At 59.5% G+C, this 15,670-nt stretch overlaps 2 protein-coding genes across 14 annotated transcripts in view; one reads left to right on the plus strand and one right to left on the minus strand.

Moving 5' to 3' along the window:
* Window positions 1–7,895, minus strand: part of NOC2L (NOC2 like nucleolar associated transcriptional repressor) — an 11,983-nt gene extending 4,088 nt beyond the window's left edge. For 2 of the 5 annotated variants that reach the window (XM_081488130.1, XM_081488131.1), the window contains exons 1-12: window positions 7,856–7,895; window positions 7,561–7,713; window positions 6,083–6,281; window positions 5,881–5,994; window positions 5,128–5,248; window positions 4,951–5,041; window positions 3,065–3,143; window positions 2,866–2,976; window positions 2,425–2,538; window positions 1,835–2,023; window positions 1,563–1,702; window positions 570–681 (exon numbers count right to left, since the gene is read on the minus strand). In XM_081488130.1, coding sequence (XP_081344256.1) covers window positions 570–681; window positions 1,563–1,702; window positions 1,835–2,023; window positions 2,425–2,538; window positions 2,866–2,976; window positions 3,065–3,143; window positions 4,951–5,041; window positions 5,128–5,248; window positions 5,881–5,994; window positions 6,083–6,281; window positions 7,561–7,713; window positions 7,856–7,881 — 1,449 coding nt within the window. In that variant the 5' untranslated portion in view covers window positions 7,882–7,895. The remainder of the gene's footprint in view (window positions 1–569; window positions 682–1,562; window positions 1,703–1,834; window positions 2,024–2,424; window positions 2,539–2,865; window positions 2,977–3,064; window positions 3,144–4,950; window positions 5,042–5,127; window positions 5,249–5,880; window positions 5,995–6,082; window positions 6,282–7,560; window positions 7,714–7,855) is intronic. The other 3 variants (XM_081488134.1, XM_081488133.1, XM_081488132.1) reach the window with 3 other exon arrangements.
* Window positions 7,896–9,335: 1,440 nt separating this feature from the next.
* On the plus strand, window positions 9,336–15,083 carry KLHL17 (kelch like family member 17). Of its 9 annotated transcripts, none has more exons than XR_014053150.1 (12): window positions 9,336–9,556; window positions 10,376–10,635; window positions 10,733–10,854; window positions 11,014–11,235; window positions 11,707–11,823; window positions 12,029–12,242; window positions 12,519–12,663; window positions 12,747–12,914; window positions 13,322–13,410; window positions 13,494–13,567; window positions 13,680–13,947; window positions 14,209–15,083. XR_014053150.1 is itself a non-coding variant. In XM_081488144.1 (12 exons), the coding sequence occupies exons 3-12, from the start codon at window positions 10,738–10,740 to the stop codon at window positions 14,435–14,437; spliced, it is 1,557 nt and encodes a 518-aa protein (XP_081344270.1). In that variant the 5' UTR covers window positions 9,336–9,556; window positions 10,376–10,639; window positions 10,733–10,737; the 3' UTR covers window positions 14,438–15,083. The 9 variants fall into 9 exon arrangements, 6 of the variants coding, with proteins under 6 accessions (XP_081344270.1, XP_081344266.1, XP_081344267.1 ...); XM_081488144.1 differs by having other exon boundaries at window positions 10,376–10,639; window positions 13,766–13,947; XM_081488140.1 differs by having other exon boundaries at window positions 13,307–13,410; window positions 13,766–13,947.
* Window positions 15,084–15,670: the final 587 nt, after the last annotated feature.

The following is a 15,670-nucleotide window of genomic DNA, read 5'->3' on the forward strand; positions in this document are numbered from 1 at the left end:
TGTACTGCTGTTGCCCTCCTCCTCAAATGGGCCAGAAAACCTTGAGAACCAGTGTTTGGAGACAAAGAAGGGTCCCTCCAGCCCGGGATCACCATCACTGCAATTTCCTCACCCACAACTGCACCCCCACAGCCTGGCCCCGGTCTCTAGCGTTTGGACAGAAGCCTTTCCTGACCTGAGCTGTGTGCACACGTGTACACACAGATGCATATGCACAGAGACAAGCACAGGAAAACAGTTTTGGAATTAACGGGCTTCTGGCGCAGCTCTGCCTCTGTGATACTGGCAAACACCCAGATCAACCCAAGTCTGTGACTTAAAACCAGCGCTCTCCGGCCAGCCCTGCAGAGCAGCTGTCCTCACCTGTAGTGCCACTCTTGCCCACCACGCAGAGTACTTACAGGCAGGCTTCATGCAGAGCAATGCCCTCACAACACCTATGTGCTATGTCATACCCATATGCTATGGGTGAGGAGCCAGCACTCAGGACACCGGTACCAAGGTGACGGGTGATTGGGCCACATGTGATAGGAGGCACCTCCCCCCTGCAACCTTGGGCACAGGCTCACCTCAAGGATGAAGGGCAGCACTGGGATGAAGGTGCCCGTGCTCTCCGAGAGCAGTGTCAGGGCGCGCACGCAGTGCATGCGCAGCGGGTAAAAGCGGGCCGTGGGGACCAACCTGGGCACATGGGAAGGAGGGAGTAAACAAAGGCCCAGCCTCAGAGACCCTCCTGGCCCAGCTGCCACAACCTCTCCCCACCCACTGGGCTCCAATCTCAGGAAGGGCTTTTCCCTGGCAGGGCCAGTGGCCATGCCTGCCTCGGACAAGTAAGGGCAGAGTAAAAGGCCCCCACCAAAGTTGTGAGGACCTGCGTCCTTACTCAGTTACACCAGGACACATCCTCCCTGACTATCAACTCAATTTCATTTCAAGGCGTGACATGGTGGGGTAGTGGAAGCCTCTGGTGAAAACCTTTCTTTCTTCCCTTCAGGAGGTCAACGATGCCCTCTCCTGGCCACACATGGCTCCTCCAGTTTCTGCTCCCAGAGACCAACACTGAATATTCATATGCATACTGTAGCCCATCACACCAAATCTGCTCTGTGCAAGAGGCCTGGGCAAATAAGCCCAAATTCCCTTCAGACTGCACACCACCTCCTCTGCCTTATGACCCCAAAATGTATGTGTGTGCTGCATCCTCAACTAAGGTCACAGGCAACCAGAAAGCCCAGCTGACAAGGATTTTGGAACGTAGGCTCAAGGCCACAGACAGCCTAACCCCAGACCTTCCTCAGGTGCTGCCAAGTCATAGCACCACACCCTGGAGGCCCTAGTCACCCGGGGCACTGGCAAGACCCTCCTGGAAAATCAGCTGCTCCTGGCCTTCCCGGATGCCTCCTTGGGTGACCCAACCCTATCCTGACCTCCAGGACAGCCTCCTGTATCCTTGTCCCCAGAAGGCCCCGTGTAACCCTAGCCGTGACCCTCCAGGACACCTATGTAACCCTGGCTCCTCCCTCCTTCAGCCCTCAGGGTGGCCTCACCCATCCCCGACTCACTTGATGCAGCCGATGACAACCTGGGCTAGTGGGTAGATCAAGGGCTGCAGAGCTTCACTGGGGCAGATGGTGCTGAGGGCGCGGCACCACAGGTAGAGGCAGTGCACGAACTGCCAGTTGTACACTGACTGGTATGTCTCCTGCCAGAGAAATCCACTCGGTCAGTCCCTGGGTCCCCTCTATCTACTCCACAGCCCCCACCAGCAAGGCCCCTGCCCCGCCAAGGGGCTGAGCTGTCTCTCCCACGAGGCTCAGGCTCCACTCCTGCACACCTTCCTGCGTGTTGTCATGGCGTTGCGCAAGTGGATGGCGAGCTGGCGGATGTAGAGGAAGGCGTGCTGGTAGGCCACGCTGGTGTCCAGAGCCAGCAGCTCCGTCAGGGTCCGCTGCATGAAGTTGATGAGGGGCAGGGTGCTGGGAGAGGTGAACTTGCAGTTCCTCACGTACGTGATATACATTTGCTGCCGGAAACACCTCAGTCAGAGCTACCTCTGAACTCCTGGTGCCCTGTGCTCCCAACACGCGGCTCTAAGCCCCCTCTAGATACCAGGGCCTTTCCCTCAGAGCTGGCCTCAGCAGGAACCACAGCCCAGACACGTATGCCACAGACCCCTCTCCTCAGCATGGTCCTGCTCCTTGAGTCCACCAGCCCTGAGAAGGGTCGGCAGCGCAGAGGGGAAGGGTCTCACTGGGAGTCCTGGGACCCAGGAAGGAGAGCTGCAGCATGAATAACCATGGGATCAGGCAAGGAGCCACAATGCCCTTGGCTTGTGAAGAGCCCCAACCACAAAGGCAGCCTGCGCAGCCCTCAGGTCAAGACTTTCAACCCAGACCCCGAGGGAAGACGTGGGGGCACCGCTACCTTGAGGACAGGGCTCAGGAAGACATCCTTCTTGTGCCGGCAGACCTTGACGAGGACCACGAAGGCCAGCACCCGCAGTGTCTCCTCACCAGTGCTCCACAGGACCACCATCCTCTGCGGAGGCAAGCTGTCATCACCTGCCCTGGCCTCCCAGAGCCCAAGCAGAGGCAGCCCTTCCCACAGCGCCCGGGGGAGCCAGAAGATAGAGCTCCATCAAGGAGGAGCAAAAACACAGCATGCCACCCCTCCTGAAGGCCGCACAGTGAAAATGGACCTGTCACCCACACATGTATGCACGGGGTGACAGAAAGCTGGCCCACCCCCAGGGCAGCCCACCCTCGAGTGACTGGGCTCTGCTACCCTGTGTGTGCTCACACAGAACCCCATGGGGCAGCACAAGTGCCACCTGTACACCGGCCAGCAGTGCCCGCCCCAGCACACCTTTAGCAGCATGCGGCACTGCTTGGGAAAGGTCAGGTAGTAGGGCACAGAGCTGCCCACGTGCTGGAGGACGGCTGCTGCCACTGTCACCTCTGCCACGCAGGCCACCAGCTGGGGAGGAAGGAGAGGTCAGCGAGGCCCAGGGTGTGAGTAGCCAGACCCCCATGTGACTGGTAGGCCCCACCTCCCAGCACTGCACCTGGATGACGGAGCTCAGGTAAGCCTTGACATCCAGCCGGAGCTTGGCCCACAGCGGGCTACTGGACGGCTGCAGCACCCTGTAGAGAAATGGCACCCCTCAGCTCAGGAGGCCACCAGGAGGCAGAGGCCAGTGTCCAAAGCATAAGGGCACGTGGGCCCTGTAGAGAGACACACCGCCCCCTCATCTTCCCCATGAGATGTTCAGGGGCTCTTCCAGCTGGACAGACACAAGAGACATACTAGCACTCTTTCAAGGGTGGCCCCAAGCTATGCCTCAGGCAGGGTACCATCAAGCCTCAAACCCCCACCACATGGCCAGAGGGTTAAACGTCCTCCCTGTCTGAGCTGAAGCCAGCCACTTCCCCCAGAATCTCCAGATAGACCTCTGGCCTCTAGCTCCCACATGGCTGAGGCACCCATTCTACAGTCCCAGGTCTGACCCAGGCATCACAAACCACAACCACAAGCTGGCTTCCTTTGGGCCACTCTTTTGTCTTGTTGTTGGCCACTCCTCATGGCTTTTGGGAGGGATCCTCAATCCCTGGACCATGGACCACTATTGGTCCATGGCCTGTTAGGAACCAGGCCTCATAGCAGGTAAGCGGTGGGCGAGTGATCTAAGCTTCATTTGTGCTCCCCATCGCTTGAATTCTTGCCTGAACCATACTCCCACCCCACTCCATGGAAAAACTGTCTTCCGTGAAACCCATCCCTGGTGCCAAAAAGGTTGGGAGCACTGGCTTACAAGATCTTTGTCTCTTGACCAGAGACTGAACCTGAGCCATGGCAGTGAAAGTGCAGAATCCTAATCACTTAGACCACTAGGAAACTCCCTGGGTCACACACACTTTAGAGAAACCAAGCCACTTACAAATTAATTTCAGCAACAGTGGCGGATACTTCTGGAAGTTTCTCAAAAGCATCATCCCTCAACACTCATAGAACTCAGCATGTAGGTATTTATTCTATCTGCTAAAGCACGTGAAAGAACAAAGGACAGGGGCCCCTGAAAGTCTGCTGGCTGATGCCAGCTACTGGGCACCTGAAGCCACAACCGAGGAGGTGGCGACACCTCCTCCAGGACCCGCCATCCTCCATGGAGGCTGCTCTGCGTAGGGTAGCGGCCCCCATGGGAGCCCACACCCAGCACCACCTGTACTGCATGTTTACTGCCCACTCACTCGCTGCCTCCACCTTCACCAGTCTATCAGCTTCCCTGGTCCCCTCAGAGAGAGCCACCTCCACATGGCTGCGCCTTCCTGAGCCATCAGTCCAGCCCCCCCCCCCCCACAAGACCTAGGTATTCCCATCTCCGAATCCTGGCCTCCCCCACCTCCCCTTGAGATGGTCACAGCAAGACCTCTCCCTGGAGTATCCCAGACTCCTCTGAGCCCCAGTGTAACCCACAACCTGCCATGTCAGCTACTCATCTCTCCCCTCTGAAGCCCTTCCACAGCATTCACTGCTCAAGCAACCTCTAATATGGAAGTCAAGGTCTGGAACCAGAATGGATGAGGCCCCTGCCTAGACAAACACACACACACGCAAGCATGCACCAACACGCATGCCACAGAGAAAAAACCAAGGAGAGTAGGCGAGACTGATTAGTCCAAAGAAAAAAAGAGAGAATCCTGACCCAAGAAGATGGGGGACCAAAGCCAAGCACACACTCTGTAGCTCTTAAGGAATCTGGGCAGGGAGGAGGAAGGACAGAACTACCCCCACAGGGCCCCGAGTGTCCAGCCTCTGTCAAGAGCCCTGAAAAGGGCCTGGCTCTGTCCTCAACATCCTTCTGGGCCAGGTGGGGCCACTAGGTCCCAGCGCCACTGCTCTTCGCAGTGCAGGGCCCTGAGCACATCCCTGTGCCATCCTCTTCCCTCTTACCTGCTGCTGTCTTTTGGGGCTTTTCCAAACAATAGCTTCTGGAGACAGCCAAAAAGATCTCTGATGCAGAAGGTGACCAGAGCATTGAACACTGCAATGAGGGATCCAGAGATGCCATTCTCAGAACAAAGGATCAAAGAGAGAGCCTGTATCCCTGGTCCCCTTGCCCCAGCTCACCAGCACTGTCCGTGACCTGGAATTTGCTGGTCTCAGCGCCTTCCTCGTCTCCTTGGGTGGTGGCCACGGCCGCTCGGAACGCCTGCACAACTTCATGGAACAGCTTTGGTGTAAGGTGCTGCTAAAGGGGCAGAAGGACCCAGATGTTGGGGGTGCAGTCAGTTGTGCTTGGCAAAGCAAAAGGCAGCTAGTTGGAGCTCCAGGAATTGCCTTGAAAGAAAGGCATCCCTCACCCATGTCTTCAGACCAAGAGCAGAGGTGGGAGCAGTGTTACTCAGCCACATGTAGGGAACAAAGAAAGTCCAGAATCCTCCTGGAAGGGCCACAGGGGAGGGGTGGAGAGTCTCGGATCTGAACAATGAGTAGCTCCAAGTAGTATCTGGAGTTCTCCCTTTCTGTCCTTTCTTTTCCCTGCAGAAACCACTGCAAGGCCCTCAAAATGGCCCTGCCTCCACCAACTAACAAAGACACAGAAACCACATCCTCCCCACAGTGGACTTTAGGGAGCCCTGGAGAAAAACTGAGAAGAAGGGTACCGGCAGAAGCCCTAGTTTCTGAATGAAGGAGAGAATGAAGTCCTGAGCCCTCCTAGCACGCAAGGGAAACTGAGATTCTCTCATGCTGAATGGGACTCCAGTGTCAGGGCTCACAGAAGGGCTCCTCCCACCTGCACAACCCCAAATCACTGAAATGAAGCAAGGGCAGACTCGGGGAAGCGGGGGTCAGCTGCCCCCCACCCTCACCACTTCTCACCTTTGCTGCCTGCTTCCATTTCTCAACCATGGCAAGGGTCACAGGGACAGAATCTCTCCTCTTCCCCTCAGATCCTCTGGGGACCCCGTCCTCCTCCTCCTCTTCACTTGCTTCCTGAGCCAAACACAGGGGGTCGGGCTGCATGAGATGCAGAGGCCACAAATATGTCCCTGTCCCCCACCAACTTTGCATAGGGCCTCACTTCCAGCATGTTCGGCAGGGAGTGAAGCTGCTCCTCTTCATCCTCAGAGCTGTCTGAATCACTAAAGTTCAGCAGGCTCTGGTCATTCTCCTGCAGGAACTTGTAGAACTCGGGGTCTTTGTCCTTCAGCCGAGAGAGCTGGTCCTTGTGCTCAGACGCACCACCTTTACGCCGACTGAGAAGGCGGGGGTCTTCAAGTCTGATTGGCAGCCACAACCAAGGCCGAGGGGAGAGGGGTTGGGTGGGGGGGTGGGGGAATGAGGCTTCCTGTCCTCCTCAGAGAATCTAGGAGGTTTAGTCTGCTCCCTCCATAGCAACTGCCAACAACCAAGGCAGGGGGATTCCCACAGACTAAGTTTTCAGTAGATCTCTCTCCCTCCAAAACCCAAACTCATACACTCAACAGTCTCTCTACATGTTTCAATGCACTTGTTTCAATCCCAACACATATGACGCTGAACTTGGGCTTCCTCCAAACTTGCTCTGCCCACACCTTGCTCTTGGAGAACCCACTCCAGTATTCTTGCCTGACAAATCTCATGGACCGAGGAGTCTGGTGGGTTACAGTCCACAGGGTGGCAGAAGAATCAGACGTGAATTAGCGACTGAACAACACCTCAGTTGTTGAAAACTCCCCCTTTCCAGGTACTTAGGTGAAAGGTAAACCCTCTCTGACTCACATTGAGCATGCAATCTGAGATCTCACCATCAACACTTTCAAAATTTTCATGACTCCTCTCCAGCCAGCAACATCTCTCAATTTCCTTGTCCATCCCTGCCCCTTACAGCTGCTCTTAGTACAGCAACCTAAGGGACCCATTTTGTTACTAGTTACATGACATTACATCACTACTCAAAACCCTGAGTTAACTTCCGGCTGTATTGAGAGGCAGGTAAAAAGTCTACAAGACCGCGCCCATCATCATGTCTCCCGATTCACCACCTGCTACTTTCCCCCTCATTTCTGTCACAGCCGTGCTCACCTCTAAGTGAGCACTCGCACTGCAGGACCTTTTCTGTTCCTGCTGCCATTCTTCCCCTACTGCTGCAGTTTACTCCCTCAGGTTTTGCTAAATTATCACCTCCTTAAACAGTTTTATCCATTCCAGTGAACGCTGCCACAAGCGCTCCCAGCTAGGATCCCTATTCCTTTATCCCCTTCTGCTTTTCCTTCTTGTCTGCAGCACTTTTCGCTTCTACCACCCTACACACTGTGGTTTATCCAAGGCCGGGTAAGCTCTCCGAGGCCAGAAAAGAAGACTATCCTCCAACGTTGGCCCATCATCTGGATGACTTGGCACAAAACAGACGCCTCGTAAATACCGATGGAGGAATAAATAAGCCGAAGGGTCTGGGGGGAGGAGTCACAAGTCCTTAGCCGCAAGAGTGGTAAGCACACTTCTGGTAGGGCAGGCCAGAAGATTTAAGATTAAGAGGGTTCGGCTTACACACAGCCCACGAAGGATGCTCCCACTCACCTGGCCAAGGGACTCCCACCTGGCCCATCCGGGCCCCGGGCTGTCGCGCGCACCGCCTGCGTCTCCGCCTCAGGGGCTCCTTCGGGCTCCGATTCGGACTCGGAATCAAAGCCTGAGGCCAGAAACTCGTCCACCGTCAGCTCCTCAAGGCGCCTGCGGGCCATGCGGTTGGAGTCACGACTCCCCGCCAGCCCGGGGTGCCCAGTCCGGCCTCCCCAGGAACACACAGATGCGCAAGGGGAGCCCCTTTGGACGTAAGCACCCGCCGGAAGGCTGGATAGGAGCCTCAACTCACCGCTTGCGGCTGAGCGCCGCCGACATGACCGCCAGACCTCAACGTGCGCCCTACTTCCTATCCCAGGAGCCCTTGCGCCAGGAGAACTTCCTGCAGGCCAACCCCGCCCCTGGCCCCGCCCCTTCAAGTGGCTTTAGGGTTCTACAACCGTGGCTGTGGCGGCATCTAGGCGGGAGGGCGCGTTCACATCTCTTTCTAGGCGGGGGTCGGGGGCGGGGGGAGCGCCCCTGTTCCCAGGGTGGCAAGCGGGACTCCAGCTTCTGGCGCAGGCCTGGTTCTGTCAAGGCTCCCGCACGCTTCTGTTGAGGGACGGACTGAAGAGCTCCAGGACCCGGCAGGACTGCCTAAGGCGGAATCCCGCTGTTCCTGCTTACAAATCTTTTTCTCCAAAAAAGGCACTAATAACGACATCGAATTGGCGGAAGGTGGGATTGGGGTCCAGGTGGCTCTCGCCCAGCCCTGCCCACAGCCTCCCAGAGCTCTGTGAACACATGCCAGTGAGGATGTTAATACATCGACCGCGGGGAAAAAAATGCATGAGGGTGAGGGGAACCCTCACTGTCAGAGAGGACTCTTATACAAAGAGCTTTTCCGAATCAATAATAAAAAGCCAACAATCTAGTTTCCCACAGATCGGAAAACAAACGAAAATGGAAGTGGAGATGCTATGGATGAGCAGTTTGCGAAAAGATAAAATGACACTGATGAGGATCAGAAGGATGAGAACCACTTCACTGGATAGTCCGTAGCACCTGCGCTGGGCGGGACTGAGGGGCGGGAACGGGCAGCGGAAAGATTCAAGCATTGTTATTGAAGCCAGTTTGGCCAAATCTCCCTGAAAGAGGATGACTGATACTTCAGTCCAGCGAGTCCACTCCTGGGACTCTAGTTACTAAGGCATCTGCCTAAGTCTCCAGGCCGGCCCGGGCAGGGACAGCCACTTTTCCTCTGCCTGGTCTGTGGAACAACCTGCTGGTGCAAAGACCACGAGGCTGGACAGTTGCTTTGGGGAAGGAAGGGATGGAGAACTCAACCTATGCCCTCCCCTCCCTCCACCCGTCTAATGGCTGAGGTCCGCAGGCCTGGACAGCCAGATCCCAAGACAGGGGACCTCACAGCCCTAAGGGCGTGCACCCCACCCGCTCTCCCACTCCGCAACCAGCATCCAGTCGAGGCCAGACGGGCAAAGGGGCCTGCGTGGCGTTGGAGAGAGGCAAGCTGACGCAGCCCGGGCAATCACGTTGGGCCGTTCGGCCACCAGAAGTTTCCGGGCCCGGGAAGGCTTGAAGGAGGTGACGCGGGCAGATCTTGGAGGGTTCTCAGATTTAGGCGGCGGGCGCGGCCCGGGGGGCTTCCTGGAGGAGGACGGAGCCCCAAAACATTGAGAGGATTCGTCCGCTAGGCAGCGTCCCCGAAACAGCGGGAGAGCGCGGGAGGCCGGGCGGGCGGCGCCGAGAAACAGCGGCTGCGGGCAAGCGGCGGGATCGAGGGACGCCGAGCCGGTCGCCACCGCGGAGCAGCCCTTCAGCCGCCCGGCATCGGCTGGTCTGTGCGTCCTCCGCGGATCGGCGGCGGGCCAGCGGCCGAGCCCATGCAGCCGCGCAGCGAGCGCCCGGCCGGCAGGACGCAAAGTCCAGAGCACGGCAGCCCCGGGCCCGCGCCGGAGGCTCCGCCGCCGCCACCGCCGCCGCAGCCGCCAGCGTGAGTGGGCCGGGGGTTAGGGTTAGTGACTGACCAGGGCCGGAGTAGGAGGGAGGAAGGGGCGCGCCCACCCTGGCAGACTGCCGGGACGGGCGGCCTGGCGCCCTGCGGGTTCGTCGGACCGCGGAGGGTCCAGGCCCCCTACGTTATCCGCGCACACAGCCGGCGCGGGGCAGGGCATCCCGAGGTGGCTGCTCCCGGAGGTCTGACCCCACCCGCCGCCCTTGAATTCCGGCTGTGCAGCTCAAAGACTCGCGCGGCCTGTCTGCAGGATGAGGGGTTAAGGGTCAAAAGAGGTTACATTGCCTGTCGGTGTAGGGGTCCGCTTCAGGGCCCCCGGCCAGTACGCATCAGTTCACCTCGTGCACTTCCCGCAGCCCGTGCGGAGGACACAGGACTCCGACGGGGGCGCGGGAAGGGTGGCCAGCGGTGGACAGAGAGCCTAATCCTGAGGAGGGCCTAGGGAGCCGGCCTCTTACGGGGGCTGCCGGACGGAGGGAAGTATGTGCCTGAGCAGGGATCGTGGCAGAGGAAGCTGTACAGGTTCAACGACCGGGGTCTGGCTTGGGAGCCGATCTCGAGCGCGGAGCAGGTTGGAGCAGAGTCTGGCTGGACTCTGAGGAGGCCGTAAGGCAGCAGAGTGGGTGGCGCCTGGAGAACACATGGGGTCCCCAGGGGCATGGGTCCTTTATGGAAACTTGGTTCGGGCTGCTTGGGGGGAAGGTGGCCTCCTGGCTGCCCAGGCCCTGACCAAAGTCTCTAAGGTGGGTGAGCAGTTCTGTGCAGAGTGCACCCTGACGGGTCACTGCCCATGTGCAGCCCTGAGGCAGAGCGTGCCCGGCCCCGGCAGGCCCGGCCCACAGCCCCCATGGAAGGCACAATGCAGCTGCTGAGCCGCGAGGGCCACGCTGTGTCCCACAACTCCAAGCGGCACTACCACGACGCCTTTGTGGCCATGAGCCGCATGCGACAGCGCGGCCTCCTGTGTGACATCGTCCTACACGTAGCCGCCAAGGAGATCCGGGCACACAAGGTGGTGCTAGCCTCCTGCAGCCCCTACTTCCACGCCATGTTCACAAGCAAGTACAGCCCATCAGGTCCGGGTGCTGGGCGGCTCTGCAGCTCTCCTGGTGTGGGCCCCAGCCTGACTCGCTGTCCTGTACCCCCACTCCCCAGACGAGATGAGTGAGAGCCGTCAGACACACGTGACACTGCATGACATCGACCCTCAGGCCCTGGACCAGCTGGTGCAGTTTGCATACACAGCCGAAATTGTGGTGGGAGAAGGCAACGTGCAGGTGTGGCGGCCTCAGCCTCACAGCCCATGCTGCCACGGTGCCGGTGCCTCTGCTCACCCCATACCCCCAGCATCCTCTGTAGTGTGGCCACTCCTTCAGTCCTCACGTCTGTTTCTCTGCCCCTGCTCCCCTGGCCCTCTCTCCCACCTTGCCTCACAGACTCTGCTCCCAGCCGCCAGCCTCCTGCAGCTGAATGGCGTCCGAGACGCCTGCTGCAAGTTCCTGCTGAGCCAGCTGGACCCCTCCAACTGCCTGGGCATCCGGGGCTTCGCTGACACGCACTCCTGCGGTGACCTGCTCAAGGCGGCACACAGGTACGTGCTGCAGCACTTCGTGGACGTGGCCAAGACCGAGGAGTTCATGCTGTTGCCACTGAAGCAGGTAACGTGGTAGCTGGGGAACAGCCTGGACCTTGACCCGGATCCTGACCCTGACCCAGTTCCTGGACCCCAGAGCCAGCCTTGGTCCCTGGCTCCATCATCTGCACCCTAAAGACCTGGTCCTTTGTCTCTCAACCTTTATCCCCAGTTTCTGACCCACATTCCAACCCAACCACGGTCCCTTGGACACAACCACCCCCATTTTCCAACTCCACCCAAGCACTCACCATTGATTCCTGATGCTCTCCTGCCTTGATCACATTCTACCTACTACCCCAGTAGTCCCTGGTTCCACATCCCCAGGATGACCCTGGAATTGGCCCCCAGGAACTGGACCTGTGGCTCCTGACCCTGCTTGGCCCGTCCTCATAGGAACACTGAGCCCCTTGGACTCTCCCTCCCAGGCACCTTCAGGGCTCCATGGGCCCCAAGATCCTCCCCAGATCTCAGGTCTGAGGGTCCCCACCCCCAGGTGCTGGAACTGGTCTCTAGCGACAGCCTGAACGTGCCTTCAGAGGAGGACGTCTACCGTGCCGTCCTGAGCTGGGTCAAGCATGATGTGGATGCCCGGAGGCAGCACGTTCCTCGGGTGAGGCCAGGCCCGGGGGGCGGGGGGACAGGGCCCATGGTGCTCAGGAGGGGAGGCAATGGCTGAGGACCCAGCTGTGTCTGGGCTCTTCTGTGCCCACAAACCCCACAGGGGTGATGCAGGCGTGTGTCTCAAGAAGGTTCCAGGGTACCTGAGAGGGTCTCAGGGTGGGGCCTGCTACCTGACTATAGCATCCACACCCCAGCTGATGAAGTGTGTCCGCCTGCCCCTGCTGAGCCGGGACTTTCTGCTGGGCCATGTGGATGCTGAGAGCCTGGTGCGGCACCACCCAGATTGCAAAGATCTACTCATCGAGGCCCTCAAGTTCCACCTGCTGCCGGAGCAGAGGGGTGTCCTGGGCACGAGCCGCACCCGGCCCCGGCGCTGCGAAGGCGCTGGCCCTGTGCTCTTTGCTGTGGGTATGCCCACCTGTCCCATCCCATTCTGTCCCCCAAGCCCTGCCCCGTGTCCCTACCCATGAGACCAGCACAAGCCCTGCTTCCCAACCCTGTGCCAGTTCCATCCTGTACTCACCCCACATCTGCTCTTCCATCCCTCGTGGTGTGACCCACTCACCAGTCCCCGCCCCACTCGCCCTGGGAGCCTCCAGGCCCTCAATCTCAAGATGTGATAGAGCCTCCTAGCCAACTACCTCCCTGGGCCCTCGTCCTGCCCTGTCACCTCCCCATCCCTAGGTGGTGGGAGCCTGTTCGCCATCCACGGGGACTGTGAAGCATACGACACGCGCACTGACCGCTGGCACGTGGTGGCCTCCATGTCCACACGCCGAGCCCGGGTGGGCGTGGCAGCAGTGGGGAACCGGCTGTATGCTGTGGGCGGGTAAGACTAGAGGCTGGTCCCAGGTCATCAGCTTGGCATGTGCCCACTGGGCCAGCCCTGACCAGCAGCGGACCCTCTCCTAGTTACGACGGGACTTCAGATCTGGCCACCGTAGAGTCCTACGACCCCGTGACCAACACCTGGCAGCCGGAGGTGTCCATGGGCACGAGGCGCAGCTGCTTGGGTGTGGCTGCCCTGCACGGGCTCCTGTATGCAGCTGGTGGCTACGATGGGGCCTCTTGCCTCAACAGGTAGTGGCCGGGGTCAGGGCCGGGTGGCCTTTTGGAGTTGGCTCAGCAGGTGTGGCTGCACCAGGACTGCAGGGGTCCTGCCTGAGAGGAGCCAAGGGGCACCCTGCCTGAGGTCACCAGGGTCCCCAATACCTTGGCCAGCCCAGTGGCACATTCTTTCCTCTCTGGGGTCCTTCCCCCAGGGCAGGGGCTGGACCCAGGTGGACACTTGCTCAGCATTGTCCAGGCAGCCCGTGGCCCATGTCCACCCAGCATGGCCCTGCTTCCTGCTCCAGTGGGATTCTGGGGTCAGCCTCCATGACTGCCTAGCATGGAATTTTAGTCATTCTTCAGGGGAGGGCAGGTCCTGGGGCCGGGACTGCCTTTCCTCCACTGCTCAAGGTCAGCCGCAGTCCTGGTGTCTACAGTGCTGAGCGCTATGACCCCCTGACGGGAACGTGGACATCCATCGCCGCCATGAGCACACGGAGGCGATACGTTCGCGTGGCCATGCTTGGTGGGTGACTGCATTGTGTAGCACCCAGCCCCAGGGACTCTCACACATAACAGGTGTACCATGAGTGTGTTGACTCCCTGCAGATGGAAACCTGTATGCCGTGGGTGGTTATGACAGCTCATCACACCTGGCCACTGTGGAGAAGTATGAGCCCCAGGTGTGAAATTGCCCAATCACATATCCCCATTCCCCAGAGGTGCTTGAGGTCAACACTCTGACCACCCCTGTGCCCCAGAGGGTCATCCCTCTATGTCTACGCTGTCTCACAGACTCCCCACCCTGGAGTAGAGGTCTGCACGTGGAGGTGGAGGGAGGCTGGTGGTGGGTCTGCCCCCAGCCCATCCCTCCACCTCAGGTGAACTCCTGGACGCCTGTGGCCTCCATGCTGAGCCGGCGCAGCTCGGCAGGCGTGGCGGTGCTAGAGGGGGCCCTCTACGTGGCTGGTGGCAATGATGGAACCAGCTGCCTCAACTCTGTGGAGAGATATAGCCCCAAGGCAGGCGCCTGGGAGAGTGTGGCGCCCATGAACATCAGAAGGTGCACGGGCCCCCAGAACTGTCACCACCACTGCCCTCTGGTCCCCCAACTGACAGGGCCTCACCCCTGCACAGCTTGTCCCCCACCTCCCTCCTGAGTCTCCCCTTTCAGGGCCCCGCCCTCTGCATCGCCAAGGCCCCGCCCCAAAGATGCCTCCCATGGCAGCACCCCCAAGCTTCTCCAGTGGCCACAGACCCTGGCCCTGTCCCCTCGTCACCCCTGGCCTCACCCCCTGCTCCTCCGCTTCCACCCTGCCCCCAGGAGCACACACGACCTGGTGGCCATGGATGGATGGCTGTATGCCGTGGGGGGCAACGACGGCAGTTCCAGCCTCAACTCCATCGAGAAGTACAACCCAAGGACCAACAAGTGGGTGGCCGCGTCCTGCATGTTCACGCGGCGTAGCAGCGTGGGCGTGGCGGTGCTGGAGCTGCTCAACTTCCCTCCGCCCTCTTCGCCCACGCTGTCTGTGTCGTCCACCAGCCTCTGACCCAGTGGCACGGCTGCACAGAGGCCAGCTGGCGGCCTCCCTCGTGCCTTAAGCCCCCAGGGCCCAGCACCTCCCTCCCCCGCTCGTGGGGCGGGGCTTGGCCCCCACCAGGGATATCCGGCGCCGTCCGTCCACCGTGCGTCTAGCCCAGGCGTTACTGTGTTTCTTTCTCAGTGTTTGTGTGTGCCGTTTATTTATTCACTCATTAATTTATTGATTGATGTTGAGCAGGCTGCAGCTGCCCGTTTCTTCGTTTACTCTTCAAGTGTCCTATCTCTGGGGCCAAGTTGCTCTCCTGGGTGTCCTCCCACCCTACTAAGGGCCCTGGGGAGCAATGGGGTGGACACTGGCATTCCCCGTGGGTGAGGAGCCAACTTGGACTCTGCAGACCTGGAGGGACCGAGGGGTGATGCAGGGAAGTTATGGGGGGAGCTTTCTGAGTCAGGTGCAGACCCCCCAGCCTGTGCTTTGCACACCACCCTTGCCTCGCCCAGCCAAGCACTCTCCCAGGGAGGGCACAAATTGGGCTTCCTTCCCATGGCTGTGGTGTCATTTCTGGATCCTGCACTGAGCTGGGCACCATCCGCTGCCAACCCCACACAGCAATATGAGCCACCTGAACAATAAACATGTTTCTTGGGCTCTGCGGGCCTGTGGCTGAGTGTCCATCTCTGCCTCTCAGGGTCCTGTCTGGGGTGGCCAGGGGGACCTGGGGTGGCTGTGTGCCCGAGCCAAGGCTCTGTGTTGGCATCTGGGGGCTTTGAGACAGCGCCCTCACATCCAGGGGCAGGGCTGTGCTGGCCCATGTCTTACCCAGGCTCTGCATGGCATGCCTCCTGACCTCACCAGTCCCAGGTACACCTGGGAGGGTTATGCCCTCTCTCTTGAAATCTGGATTCTGGTTAAGCCTCAGGACCCTTTATCTTGACCTGGCGTGAGGGTTGGACAGAGGCAGAGAGGAGGCTGCAGGAGGGTCCTAGTTCCTCCTTCCCCAGTTGCAGACTCCCGCTTCAACAGCTGAGAGTGAGCACATGTCCCCGTACAGTCAATGGTGACTCAGAGGCTGGCATTTACGTGGAAACAGGATGTGCGCTCACATGTCTGGAGCGGGGTCGCTGGGCTCAGAGAGCTCTGTTCCGGCCCTCCGACCCTAGGCAACCCCCAGTCTGATGCAATGGCCTTTGAGCCCCATCCTGTACTGGGGGCTCTTGACTGGGCTGTGAGTAGGAGGAA

This window comes from Giraffa tippelskirchi, chromosome 5 (genome assembly GCF_054371585.1).
Source record: "Giraffa tippelskirchi isolate mGirTip1 chromosome 5, T2T-mGirTip1v1.2.pri, whole genome shotgun sequence".
Lineage (NCBI taxonomy): Eukaryota > Metazoa > Chordata > Mammalia > Artiodactyla > Giraffidae > Giraffa > Giraffa tippelskirchi.